The sequence below is a fragment of the Hemitrygon akajei genome, chromosome 9 (assembly GCF_048418815.1).
Source record: "Hemitrygon akajei chromosome 9, sHemAka1.3, whole genome shotgun sequence".
NCBI lineage: Eukaryota > Metazoa > Chordata > Chondrichthyes > Myliobatiformes > Dasyatidae > Hemitrygon > Hemitrygon akajei.
The window spans coordinates 109,512,958-109,528,123 of NC_133132.1; the positions used below are offsets into that span (position 1 = coordinate 109,512,958).

General features: G+C 43.8%; 1 protein-coding gene across 1 annotated transcript in view; it reads right to left on the bottom strand.

Moving 5' to 3' along the window:
• Nucleotides 1-15,166, bottom strand: part of LOC140733438 (myomesin-2-like) — a 130,625-nt gene that overhangs the window by 54,438 nt on the left and 61,021 nt on the right. Inside the window, exons 9-12 of the mRNA XM_073056764.1 lie at nucleotides 13,953-14,117; nucleotides 6,644-6,805; nucleotides 3,788-3,929; nucleotides 2,593-2,792 (exon numbers count right to left, since the gene is read on the bottom strand). Coding sequence (XP_072912865.1) covers nucleotides 2,593-2,792; nucleotides 3,788-3,929; nucleotides 6,644-6,805; nucleotides 13,953-14,117 — 669 coding nt within the window. The remainder of the gene's footprint in view (nucleotides 1-2,592; nucleotides 2,793-3,787; nucleotides 3,930-6,643; nucleotides 6,806-13,952; nucleotides 14,118-15,166) is intronic.

Consider the following 15,166-nt stretch of genomic DNA (forward strand, 5'->3'; position numbering starts at 1 on the left):
CACCTGGGCAACTCATCTCCTTCTCCTGGCCATGTTACACCTGGGCTCATGGGCACCTGATCTCCCACCTGGGCACCTCATCTCCTTCTCCTGGCCATGTTACACCTGGGCTCATGGGCACCTGATCTCCCACCTGGGCACCTCATCTCCTTCTCCTGGCCATGTTACACCTGGGCTCATGGGCACCTGATCTCCCACCTGGGCAACTCATCTCCTTCTCCTGGCCATGTTACACCTGGGCTCATGGGCACCTGATCTCCCACCTGGGCACCTCATCTCCTTCTCCTGGCCATGTTACACCTGGGCTCATGGGCACCTGATCTCCCACCTGGGCACCTCATCTCCTTCTCCTGGCCATGTTACACCTGGGCTCATGGGCACCTGATCTCCCACCTGGGCACCTCATCTCCTTCTCCTGGCCATGTTACACCTGGGCTCATGGGCACCTGATCTCCCACCTGGGCAACTCATCTCCTTCTCCTGGGCATGTTACACCTGGGCTCATGGGCACCTGATCTCCCACCTGGGCAACTCATCTCCTTCTCCTGGGCATGTTACACCTGGGCTCATGGGCACCTGATCTCCCATCTGGGCACCTCATCTCCTTCTCCTGGGTATGTTACACCTGGGCTCATGGGCACCTGATCTCCCACCTGGGCACCTCATCTCCTTCTCCTGGGCATGTTACACCTGGGCTCATGGGCACCTGATCTCCCATCTGGGCACCTCATCTCCTTCTCCTGGGCATGTTACACCTGGGCTCATGGGCACCTGAACTCCCATCTGGGCACCTCATCTCCTTCTCCTGGGCATGTTACACCTGGGCTCATGGGCACCTGATCTCCCACCTGGGCACCTCATCTCCTTCTCCTGGGCATGTTACACCTGGGCTCATGGGCACCTGATCTCCCACCTGGGCACCTCATCTCCTTCTCCTGGCCATGTTACACCTGGGCTCATGGGCACCTGATCTCCCACCTGGGCACCTCATCTCCTTCTCCTGGCCATGTTACACCTGGGCTCATGGGCACCTGATCTCCCACCTGGGCACCTCATCTCCTTCTCCTGGGCATGTTACACCTGGGCTCATGGGCACCTGAACTCCCATCTGGGCACCTCATCTCCTTCTCCTGGCCATGTTACACCTGGGCTCATGGGCACCTGAACTCCCATCTGGGCACCTCATTTCCTTCTCCTGGCCATGTTACACCTGGGCTCATGGGCACCTGATCTCCCACCTGGGCAATTCATCTCCTCATGAGGCGGTATCATGGTAGTTGTTAGCGCAATGCTATTATACCTCTTTATATCGGAGTTCAGAATTCAATTCTGATGCAGCCTGTAAGGAGCTTGTGTATCCTCCTGGTGACTGTGGGGGTTTTCTTACAGTGCTCCAGTTCCTCCCACATTTCAAAGATGTACCAGTTGGTAGATTAATTGTCCTGTGATTAGTAGTGTTAAATAGGTGGGTTACTCTGCGGTGCGGTTCAGTGGGATAGAAGGGCCTGTTCCGTGCTGTATCTCTAAATAAATAAATACACCCCCTCCACCATCAACCGGGCCCCCCTCCCCCCTTAGTATCTTCTCTCCCATCTTGGCACCTTGCAGCGCTCGAGACTCGGAAGTGAATTTACGAGTTTCTGATCATCGTCTTTTGGACGTGATCAGGTCTTTCTGCTTCAGTATGCCTGCTTTATGAAGTATTATAGAGCCACAGAGTGTTGCACCACAGAAACAGACCTTTCGGCCCAACTCATCCATGTTACCAGGATACCCATGTGAGCTTGAGCCATTTTTCTAACATTGTTCTATATCCCCTTTGAACCTTTCCAGTCTGTGTACCAGTCCAACATTAGATCTGTATCCACCTCAGCCAGTTCACCGGCAGCTCTTTCCATATACCGAACAAACATCCTCTGGATGAAAATTTACCCCTCACATCCCTTTAAATCTTTCCATTTTCACCTTAATCCTGTGCCCTCTAGTTTCCCACTCTCCTACCCTGGGAAGAGACCATGTGCATTTTCCCTCTCTCTGCCCCTCATGGTTTAAAAAATCTTAATAAGGTCACCCCTCAGTCTCCTGCACTCCAGTGAGAATATTCCCAGCCGGTCCCAGTCTGCTTATAGCTCATTGTGCTCTGGGTTGTTTTTGACACAGCTGATAAATTCAGAAACTGTTCTGAGCTTCGAGCTTGCCCACTGGCTGCATTGATGGTGCGGTAGGACTGGGATTGACGTGATTTTGCATGTATGTCTGGTGTTTCGTCACCTGTACTGGGGGATGTTTCAGGGCATCACTCCTTACTTCGAATGGAACAAGAACATTACAGCACAGTACATGTCCTTCGGCCCACCATGTTGTGCTGACCTTAACCTACTCCAAGATCAATCTAACCCTTCCCTCCTACATAGCCCAAATGTTTCTATCATCCATATACCTGTCCCTAATATATCTGCCACAACCACCACTCCTGGCAGTGCATCCCAGAGCCAGTGTTTACAATACTTCACAGCCCTACTATTTTGTAAGTAAATACTGACGGAGAAGAGATCAAGGACAAAATTAATTTGTAAATGGAAAAGTACTCACTCTGAAGCCTCGCGAGGTCAGCGGGGTCAAAAGCTGTCACAGCATCCGTGACTCTTGAAGGCTTGCTGATCCCACTCTTATTAACGGCTCGTACACGGAAAATGTAGGACCGGCCTTCAAACAAGCCAGTCACGGGATACTTGCAGATTTTAACCGGAGCATCGTTACACTGGACCCAGTTGTCTGTCCCAGCTTCACACCTGCAGAAACAGTGAGAAGATGTCGACACTTGTACCACTGACGTGGAGACCATAACCTCACCCAAATTAGACCTCGAGTGCAGAGTCATGTTCTACTCTGACATCGAAATTTGGTTGTGGCCAGAATACAAGTGAGCTCAAACACCATACACAAAATGCTGGAGCAACTCAGCAGGTCAGGCAGTATTGATGGAGGGAGATAACTATTTGACATTCTGAGTTGAGACCCTTCATTTAGTCCTGATAGGTTCAACCAAAAAAGTTGGCTGTTCATTTCTCTCCATAGAAGCGACCTTACCTGCTGAGTGTTTTATGTACGTTGATCAAATTTTCCATTATCTGCAGAATCTCATGCATCTACAAATGAGCTCACCCAGCTCTAGCATTTGGATCATATCCCTCCTTGCCTCACCCCTACATGTACCTATCCAAGTTCTTCTTAAATGATACTAATGTACCTTCCTCAACCAGTTCTTCTGGCAGCTCGTTCCATTAACTCATCTCCCTGTGACTGATAAGTTGCCCCTCAGGTCCCTTTTAAATCTTTCCCCTCTCACCCTAACCTGTGTCTCCTCATTTTGAAATCCCCTGCTTTGGGGAAAAGGCTGTTACCATCCGCCTCATCTATGCCTCTCATAATGTCAAACACTTCTACGAAGTCTCTCTGATCCTCTAATGTTCTAAGGAATAAAGACTTAGCCTGCCAACCTCTCCCTATAATTTAGGTCCTCTAGATTGTAAATCTTTTCTTTATTCCTTTCAGTCTAACCATGTCTTTCCTATAACAAGGTAATCAAAACTGTACACCATACCCCAAGTGCAGCCTCACCAATGACTTATGCGTCTGCAACATAATGTCCCAACTCCTGTGCTCAGTACCTTGACTGATGCTGATTTTGGTGGATGTTCACCAAATGATTACACAACAAGCTCCTTTAATCTGATGGTATGAAGACCACCTCCTCCTCCCTTCCTTCTCTGCTACAAGTTCATACCTATCGACAAAATATCCAATTACAGGGCTCTCATGGGTGACATTTGGCGGTTTCCAGGTGAGGATGACGTAGTCCTTATTGGCATCGTAGTACATGACATCCATTGGTGCTCCTGGGGCTCCAGCCACTGGGGCGGCGGCATCTATGGAGGCAAGAACAAGGGGGGAACATTCCTGTCAGCCTGCACACTCTGTCCAGTGAGGCACTCATAGCTGGTTTAAAGGTAGTCAAAACTTTCCAGAAACAGGCTTGGGGAATATATTCAGGCAACCTGTATTACAGCACAGTCTGCAGTGAAGGGCTGGGATACGTAGCCGGCATGGGAAGAGGTTTACCAGGATGCTACCTGGACTAGAGAACTTGTCATATGAAGATAAGTTGAGTGAGCTTGGGTTTTTCTCTTTGGAGCGATGAGGATGAGAGCTGACTTGATAGAGGTGTACAAGATAATAAGAGGCATAGATAGAGTGGATTGCCAGAGACTTTTTCCCAAACTGGAAATGGCTAATACCAGGGCACATAACCTTAAGGTGTTGGAGGAATGCATAGGGGGATGTCAGAGGTAATTTTTTTTACACAAGAAGATACAGTAAGTGTGTGGAACGTCCTGCCAGGGCTTATAGCAGAGGCAGATCCATTAGGGACATTTAAGAGACTTTTAGATGGGCATACAAAAATGCTGGATGAACTCAGCAGGTTGGGCAGCATCCGTTGAAAGAAGCAGTCAACGTTTTGGGCCGAGACCCTTCATCAGGACTGAAGAAGGAGGGGGCAGGGGCCCTATAAAGAAGGTGGGGGGAGGGTGGAAAACCAATCAGAGGAAAGATCAAGGGGTGGGGGAAGGGATAGGCAGGAGAGGTGAAGAAGGAATCTGAGGGGAAAGCACTATGGGTAGTAGAAGAAGGCAGAGTCATGAGAGGTGATAGGCAGCTAGAAGAGGAGACAGAGTGAAAGTGGGATGGGGGAAGGGAGAGGGAGGGAATTACCAGAAGTTGGAGAATTCAATGTTCATACCAAGGGGCTGGAGACTACCCAGATGGTATATGAGGTGTTGCTCCTCCAACCTGAGTTTGGCCTCATCATGGCAGTAGAGGAGGCCATGTATGGACATATCCGAATGGGAATGTGAAGCAGAGTTGAAGTGAGTGGCAACTGGGAAATCCTGTCTGTTGTGGCGGACGGAGCGTAGGTGCTCGACGAAGCGGTCCCCCAATCTACGTCGGGTCTCGCCGATGTAGAGGAGGTCGCACCGGGAGCACCGGATGCAATAGATTACTCCAACAGACTCACAAGTGAAGTGTTGCCTCACCTGGAAGGACTGTTTGGGGCCTTGAATGGTGGTAAGAGAGGAGGTGTAGGGACAGGTGTAGCACTTACTCTTGCAGGGATAAGTACCAGGTGGGAGATCTGTGGGGAGGGACGTGCGGACCAGGCAGTCATGGAGAGAACGATCCCTGCGAAAAGCAGAGAGGGGTAGAGAGGGAAAGATGTGCTTAGTGGTGGGGTCCTGTTGAAGGTGGTGGAAGTTACAGAGGACAATATGCTGGATCTGGAGGCTGGTGGGGTGATAGGTGAGGACAAGAGGGACACGGTCCCTGTTGGGGTGACAGGAGGATGGGGTGAAGGCTGAAGTGCAGGAAATGGTGGAGATGCAGGTGAGGGCATCATTGATGACGGCAGAAGGGAAACCACGGCACATGGATGGGCACATGGATGAAGGGAAAATGGAGGGCTATGTGGAAGTGAAGGGTTAGATTGATCTTAGAGTAGGTTAAAAGGTCAGCACAACATCATGGACCAAATGGCCTGTACTGTGCTGTACTGTTCTATGTTTAGAAACTGTTTGCTAAAAATGTATTCCTTTCAGATGAACATGGCTGTATCTTACCATGTACAGACTGTGGAGTAATATGACCAAATTTTACCAATGACTTCAGGGGCAACGGAGTGCACTCATCTCACACAGTTGAGACCTTCGAATTGGAATGAGCAAATGAGTTTCTTCACCTGTGTCTTACTGAGATTTGGAAAGAAAACTGAGGGACGAGGATGACCGAAAACTGAGGGACGAGGATGACGGAAAACTGAGGGACGTGGATGACGGAAAACTGAGGGACGTGGATGACGGAAAACTGAGGGACAAGGATGACGGAAAACTGAGGGACGAGGATGACGGAAAACTGAGGGACGAGGATGACGGAAAACTGAGGGACGAGGATGACGGAAAACTGAGGGACGAGGATGACGGAAAACTGAGGGACGTGGATGACGGAAAACTGAGGGACGAGGATGACGGAAAACTGAGGGACGAGGATGACGGAAAACTGAGGAACGAGGATGACGGTAAACTGAGGGACGAGGATGACAGAAAACTGAGGGATGAGGATGACAGAAAACCGGAGGGCTATATTGGAGGGTAAGGTTATTTATTTTATTTACAGATACAACGCAGAACAGTCCATTCTGGCCCAACAAGCCTCACCTCCCAGTAACCCACTGGATTTAACCCCCCAAGAACAGGACAATTTACAATGGCCAATTAACCTAACGGGTGTGAGATTTGGACTGCAGAAGGAAGCTGGAGCACCCAGAGGAAAGCCACATGCAGACGGGGAGGAGCGTACAAACTTGCTTACAGAGGACAGCGGAATTGAATTCCCAACTCCAGCGTTCCAAGCTGTAATAGTGTTGCACTAAGTGCTAATGATACTCTGGCGTAGACTGATCTTAGAGTAACTTGAAGTGTCAGTGGAACATCATGGGTTGAGGGGCCTGTACTGTTCTATGTATAATATTCTAGAACCATTTGTAAGGGGCTGGGTAAGTGTTCATCACAAGCAAGGTTGGATTTCTTACCTCTCACAAACAGGTAGGCACTGTGCTGGGAAATGCCGCCCCTGGTAATCAGGCGCAAGGTGTACAGGCCCTCGTCATCTTTATTCAGGTGAGGCAGGGTGAGGATGGCAGTGCCGTCTGCATACTGCATCGAGGCCCACTTCGACTTCTTTATCTCAACATCTACAAAGGATCACAGGGAGAATAAATGTAAGAGAGCATGGTCAATCAAAACCAACCCTAAGTCTGAAACTCAGGACTGCAGGTCAATTACTCACCAGAGAAACCACTGGAACTTTCACTTCCAGGCAAGTGGAAATCAGGTCGTTTCTAGAATAGTTCAGTGCCACTCAGCACACTGCACAAACTCCCGATTATAATACAGTCAGTAAGATAAAGCACTCCTAACTCTCTTTATCAAAGCTGGCATGAGTAAATGTGGTCTTTATTTGGACATTAGTTTCAAGACTTAGTGGTCAGGATGTCAACCATCTGCCATCAAGACTCAATCCTAAATATATTTATCAACTGTTATAATTTTCTACAACAAAACCCAAAACAACAGATACCTAGTCCATGAGTACAATTCGTTAACAGAAACTTGTATGTTAAGTGAATGCTACTGAAATTAAAAACCAGTGTCCAGCAGTTCAGCATCTCGCCAGTAGATGTCAGTAATAGCCATGGATAGCGTGTAGATAGAAGTAGTGGCTTTTAAAGTTCAAGTTCTGGTTTATTGTCATGGGCACATATACACAGGGTATAAATGCCATGAAAGTGAGCTTTTAGCAGCAGAGCACAGAAGGAGCATGAGAAAAAATGCTCTCTGTAAGTATCAAGGACTGGAGGCAGCCTGTCCTGGGGTTGGAGGACTGTACGTGTGTGTGAGGGGGTGGGTGGGTGGATGGGAGGTTGAAAAAGGGGCTTCTTTTGCTGCTGTTGTTTTGCTGCTTGTATTTTTCTGCTGAACATTGTGGGCATCCGAAACTGGTGCTGGAATGTGTGGCAACTGTCCCTGGTGCATCCTCAGGTTGCGTTGGTTATTAATGCAAATGACACCTTGCGCTGCAAGTTTCAAAGTACATGTTGTTGGAATTGATTTTTTTAAAATTATATTAGTTAAATTAATGTAAGACTAAAATCATAGTTTTCATCATGTCAGTAAAAAGAAACCATAATTTGTATTTTTAACAATTGAATTTTTAACAAACTCATATTTTTCAGTGTGTGGTGATCCCCATTTACTGGCAGAAGGTGGTATACCAGTTACATATACCTTTCTCATTGGCTGTTAACACATTAGCTACATGTAAAAACTGTTTTAATTATATAACCTTTCGAGTGGATTCTGTTATCTCAGGAATCTTCTGTTACCTCGATTATAAAACTGACAGATTTTTCAAAGGCGTCATCTTTTTATTGAATCTCTTTAATCTCTGTTTTGCTTCTCACTTCATTTCAAACACTGTGTATCTTTGTTTAAAACTTTAAAACAAACAATTGCAGATAATCAATGAATCAAAGTTTCTCACTCATTCCTGAACTCCTAAAAGAACCTGGGGACTGAAAATTACTGGGATCTGACAATGTGATAACTAAACCTGAATCTGAATTGGAAGGCACTGGCTAACAGGGCTACCAGTCTGTCCCAGGGTTTCTGTGCTACGGTTTGAGTTTGAACAGATCTATCCGGAGAGAATTTGCTTCCCCAGGGTGTGATCATGTTTGAGAAGAATGGTCTCTTCCTAAAATGAGAACCCCAGGTTTTGATGGTAAATCATATTGTTTGTGGATACACATGAGAATGATATAAAAATCAAATGCATTACACTTCTCAGGAAAACCTGCAAGAGGTTCACACGCTTCGGTGTTCAAAGTTTCAATGGTGGGGCAGTGTTGGTGGTTCAATTTGGAAGGCAAGGGGATTCATAGAGTCACACAGCATGAACACAGGCCCTTTGGCCCAACTGATCAATACTAACCAAAATTCCCATCTAATCTAGTCCCATTTTCCTGTGTTGGGCCCACATCCCTTTAAACCTTTCCTATCCATCTTCCTGTTCAAGTGTCTTCTAAATGTTAATGTACCTGCCTGAACCACTTCTTCTGTTCCATATACTCACCACCCTCTGGGTGAAGAAGATACCCCTCAGGTAACTTTAAATCTTTCTCCACTCATTTCAAACCTATACCCTCTCTTTCTTGATTCCACAACCCTGGGAAAAAGACTGGCCTTCCTCTGCCCCTCATGATTTAATCCATCTCTATAAGGTCACCACTCTGTCTCCAGTGTTCCAAGGAATAAACTCCTAGCCTGTCCATCCTCTCCCTAGAACTCAGGTCCTTGAGTACCAACAATATTCTTGCAAATCTTCTTTGCACCCTCTCCAGCTTGACAATGTTTTTCCTACAATAGGATGACCCAAACTGTGCATAGTATTCCAAGTATCGCCTCAACAATGCCTTACACAATGACAACATAACACCTCAACTCTTGTACTCAGTGCCCACACTGATAAAGGTCAGGGTAGCAAACACTGTCGACCTGTGACACCACTTACAGTGAATCATGCACTTGTACTTCTAGCTTTGCCTGTTCCACAACACTCCACGGTGTCCTACTACTCACTGTGAATGTCCTACCCTGATAAAACTTCTCAAAATGCAACACCTCGCCCTTTTTCAAATTGAAAGCATTTGCCGTTCCTCAGCCCTCTTACCCAGCTGATCGAAATCCCTGTGTAATTTTTGATAATCTTCTTCGCTGTTTTAGTGTCGTCTACAAATTTACAAACCATACCTTGTACATTCTCATTGGACTAGTTGATGTAGATGACGAATCTTCTGGCCATTATAAGGAGAATCGTTCAGGACAAAAGAAAGGACAATGTGTTTAACATGCTGCAGCTGGACAATTGTGTTCAGTAGTGGCATCAGGATTCAGCAAGGCTTTGGATGTGATTTGGAAATTATTTATAGGAATAGTCCCATGGTTGTGGGACAGACCCAAAGAGTGAGGTCCTCACCTTTGGAATGGAGAATGTGGAACACAGAACAGTACAGCATGGGAAAAGGCCCTTCGGCCTACAATGTTGTGCCAAACAATTAAATTAGTATTCAAATGGTCAACTAAACTAATCTTTCTGCCTACACAATGTCTATATACATCCATTTTCCTCACATTCACGTGCCTATCTAAAAACCTCTTAAAATTTCCTCTACCACCACTCCAGGCACCCACCACTCTCTGTGTAAAAAACAAAACTTGCCTCTCACATTTCCTTTGAAACTATTTCAACTCACTTTAAATGCATGCCCTCTGGTACTAAATGCTTCGACCCTGGGAAAAAGATATTCTCTATCTACTCTATCTATGCCTCATAAATTTATAAACCTCTATCAGATCTCCCATGAGCCTCCACTGCTCCAGAGAAAACAAGCCAAGTTAGTTAGTCCAACCTCTCATTATAGAATGTGCTCTCCAATCCACGCAACATCCTGGTAAACCTCTTCTGCACGCTTTCCAAAGCTTCAACATCCTTCCTATCAAGGGGCATCTCTGAATTGTATGCAATATTCCAGATGTGGCCGAGCTAGAGTTTTGTAAATATTGATATGTGATTTTGATGGAAAATTTGAAGAGAAAATCCCAAAGTGCCACAGGGAAAGGGTCAGGGAGTGACAACTGGATTGTTCTCACTTAAGCAAAGATACAAGAGACTGCAGATGCTGGAATCAGGAGCCAATCACAACACGCTGGAGGTTAACGATAGAGACCCTGGCGTTAAGGAGGTTAAGTGTGGCGTTCAAAATCAGGTTTAATATCACTGACATGTGTCATGAAATTTGATGCTTTGTGACAGCAGTACAGTGCAATACATACAGATACTATAATTTACAATATATTAAATAAGTGGTGCAAAAAGAGATTAAAAATAGTGAGGCAGTGTTCATGGGTTAGTTATCTGTCCATTGGGGGGACGTCACGTGATGACGTAGGATCGAGACGCTGGAACCCAGCTCTCCCGTAAAAAGTTAATAAATTAATGTCTAAATGAAGAAAAGTTAGTCAGTATCTTCTAAAAGTTACTTATAAACTACTCCGGACTGTGTCAAGCAATGCCTCAAAGAAGGAAGATGAAGAAAACTAATACCGGGAAGATTACGCAAGTTGGAACAAGAGCGGGGCCCACGTCTGCCGAGGAACCGCGGTCTCAGGTACGTTGTGCCACCGGCGAGGCGGAACAAGAGACCGCGGCAACAATGGCCATTCCTGAAGGGAAGGGTCATCGTGAATTGCGCAAACCCGAAGGACGGAGCATGCGCAAACGGGAGCAACAAGAACTACAAAGCCCAGCTACCACTGCAACTGAAAGTGACAGTGAATCGGAGGGAGAGTCAAATGTCTCGGAAAGATCAGATGAAGAAGAAGCTAAAAGTCCTTCTAGAAATATAGAAAAGACTTTGAGGCAAATAATGCGTAAATTAGACACATTAAAAATAATTAAAAATAATCAAAAAAGACTCGAAAAAAAAATGACCAAAATGGAGATTATGCTTGATAAAATGACAAAGAGACAGGAAAAAATGGAAAAAAGAATTACGGACTTGGAAACTACAATGGAGGACATGGTTGAAAGAATGGACAAAATAGAAAATGAAAATGCTGCTTGGGCATCAGAAAGAAAACAATTTATGGAACAAATTGATAAGCTTGAAAATTTCAGTAGACGAAATAATATTAAAATTGTTGGACTTAAAGAAGATATAGAAGGAGAAGACCCAATAAATTTTTTTCAAAAATGGATCCCTGAAAAGTTGGAAATGGAAGGAGAAATTCCAATTGAGATCGAAAGGGCTCATAGATCCTTAAGGCCAAGACCTCGAGCTGATCAAAACCCACGATCAATTTTGATAAAATGCTTACGATACCAAGACAAAGAAAAGATCCTGAAGGCTGCTGCCCAAAGTGCCAAAAATAGAAACGGGCCATTGATGATAGCAGGAAAACCAGTCCTTTTTTACCCTGATATAAGTCACAACCTGTTGAAGAGGAAGAAGGAATTTAACCCAGTGAAAACAGCCTTATGGGTAAAGGGTTACAAATTTACAATGCGTCATCCAGCAACACTGATAATTTTTTTGGAGGAAGGAAAAAAATTTTTTCCCGATTATCGAAAAGCGGAGGAGTTTGTACAAGATCTTCCATCTATTCGCTATGAAGATAGACCCAACGAACAGAATTGATGGACATTTATGGATATTATAGAAAAGGGGAGCAAAATTTTAGAAATACTAAATGAGAATGGTATTTCTTTTTTTTTCCTCTTCTTATACATATACGTTTTTGTGTTGCGGGGGGGCTGGGGAGCTTTGGATCGGTTATTGCGGGATTCACGTGTGTAATCATGGCGGTTGCCATGACCCGTACAGCAGAGGGGGGTAATGTTGTGTTATTTTTCCACAACATTAGTAGGGGGGTATTTTGTTTTTTTCTTTATATTTTAATTTTCTTCTATCTTTTAGCCTGGATGATTGGTGGGGACACACATAGCAACACGGAGATTTTTATAAAGATTTCCCAAGATACCATGAAAGTGGAAAGATTAGGTATTATTATAGATTGGAATAATATAATAAAAAAAAATAATGACTAATCTACTAAACTTTTTGTTTTAATGTTAATGGGCTTAATGGGCCAGTAAAAAGAAAAAGAATTTTAACATATATTAAAAAAATGAAAACAGATATAGCTTTTTTACAAGAAACTCATTTAACAGACACAGAACACCAGAAATTAAAAAGAGACTGGGTTGGAAATGTTATTGCAGCTTCATTTAATTCAAAGGCGAGAGGAGTTGCAATTTTGGTTAACAAAAATCTACCAATTAAAATACAAAACATATTAATTGATTCGGCGGGGAGATATCTAATTATACACTGTCAAATTTTTTCAGAACTATGGACCCTTATGAACATTTATGCACCAAATGAAAATGATGTAAAATTCATACAGGAGGTCTTTTTGAATTTGGCCAACGCACATGATAAAATATTAATAGGTGGAGATTTTAATTTTTGTCTAGATCCAGCTTTAGATAGATCAACAAAGGTTGTTACAAAATCAAAAGCAGTAAAATTAACTCTATCATTGATGAAAGACTTAAATCTGATTGATATATGGAGAAGAATTAATCCAAAAGAAAGAGATTATTCATTTTATTCAAATAGACATAAAACATACTCAAGGATAGACTTTTTCCTATTATCAACAAATATTCAAGATAGAGTGAAAAATGTGGAATATAAAGCAAGAATACTGTCAGATCATTCTCCTTTAATAATGACAATGATAATGACAGATAAAGAGGAATCAGTTTATAGGTGGAGATTTAATTCAATATTATTAAAACGTCAAGACTTTTGTGATTTTATGAAAAAACAGATTCAGTTCTTTTTAGATATAAATTCACATTCAGTTGATGATAAATTTATAGTGTGGGAAGCAATGAAGGCATACTTGAGAGGTCAGATAATAAGTTATACTTCTAAAATTAAGAAGGAATATATGATAGAAATAGATCAATTGGAAAAAGAGATTACGAAATTAGAAAAAGAATCCCAAAGAAATATGACAGAAGAAAAACGAAGACAACTCATTAACAAGAAGTTACAATATAATACGCTCCAAACATATCGAACGGAAAAAGCAATTATGAGAACTAAACAAAGATATTATGAACTAGGTGAAAGATCACATAAAGTTCTTGCATGGCAGCTAAAAACAGACCAGACTTCTAAAACAATAAATGCAATTCGAACAAGAGTAAATAAAATTACTTATAAACCTTTAGAAATTAATGAAGTTATCTGTCCATTCAGAAATCTGATGGTGGAGGGGTAGAAGCTGTCTCTGAAACACTGAGAGTACGTATTCAGGTTTCTCTACATCCTACTCGATAGTAGCAATGAGAAGAGGGCATGTCCTAGGGGGTCCTCAATGATGGATGCTGCCTGCTCTTCGACAGGCACATGAATATGCAGGAAATGGAGGGATTAGGTTAGTCAGTCACTTGATTACTAATTTAATTAGTTCAGCTCAACATTACAGACAGAAGGGCTTATTCCGGTGCTGTACTGTTGTATGTTCTGTGTGTGTTCTTAAAGAGGTCATTAAAGAATCAGGAAACAAGGAAAACTGTAAGTAGAGTAGGAATCTCCTCCGACAGTGGACTGGGCAAGGAAAACCTCTCATTTATCCAACCAGTTTAAAACAGACTCCCTTCCCGATTCTCACACAGCAGGCAGAATGCCAGGAACATTCACTTACCATCCCTGTACCAAATGGCTTCCGGTTGGAGTCGGTGGATGTTCGGAGTCAGGATCATTCGGCAGGTCAGGATCATTGTCTCCCCTTCAGTTCCGAAGCTCACCCCAAACTTCTCACTGTACTGGATGTCTATCTGTGTGAAAATAGGGGGTGACAGCAGTGGAACTGTTGGGAGAGAGAAACAGCATGTTAGAAGAGCTGCTGCTCGCCGGGTGTTTGTTTGTTTCTCACATCATTCTCTGTAAACTCTGTATACTGTGCAGGAAAATCCCAGGTGGTCATCAGCTTCTGAGAAACTCAAACTACCCCATATGGCACCAATAACTGTTCCACAGTCAAAACAACTATTTCACATTTCTTCCCCATTCTTATGTCTGCTCTGAACAACAACTGAACATCTTGACCACGTCTGCAAGCTTGTATGCATTGAGTTGCTGCCACATGACTGGCTGATTAACAAGCAGGAGTACAGGAAAACCTAATAAAGTTGCCACTGAGGGTATGTTGCGGAATTTGTTGTTTTGTGGCAGCAGTACAGAGCAAGACACTAAAATGACTATTTATTTATCTTGTACCTTCTAGTGATTTTTATGTGTAGCACTGATTCTGACACAAAAGGGAAACAGAATGCAGAGTAGAGACACAGAGAACGTGCTGTGCAGGTGGGCCATAAGGTGCAGCCTGCTCTCACTTGGTGATCGAGGATACACAGATAGTCAGTGCGAGCCAGAGTTTCCTCTCTCAAAGTCTTGTTGCTGATGGAAGAAGTCCTTGTGTACAGAATTATCTGATTGGATGGCACATAAACAAAAGACTTTCAAAGATATCTCGGTACATGTGATAATGATGAACAAATACCAACTACTCTGAAGCACAGGAATTCCTCTATCTACATACCTTCACACATTCACTAAGAATAGAGGGACATCCATTCAGAACAGAGATGAGGAGCAATTTCTTTAGCCAGAGAGAGGTGAATCTGTGTAATCTTACAGTCACATTGAGGGAACATTACGCAGACTGTAAGACTACTTGCTCATAAGACATAGGAGCAGAATTAGGCCATTTGGCTCACTGAGTCTGCTCCATTATTCCATAATGGCTGATTCTCCTCCATTTCTTCATAACCTTCGTTGCCCTTATTACTCAAGTATCTATCAACCTCCACTTTAAATATACCCAATAACTTAGCCTCCACATCTGTCTGTGGCAAT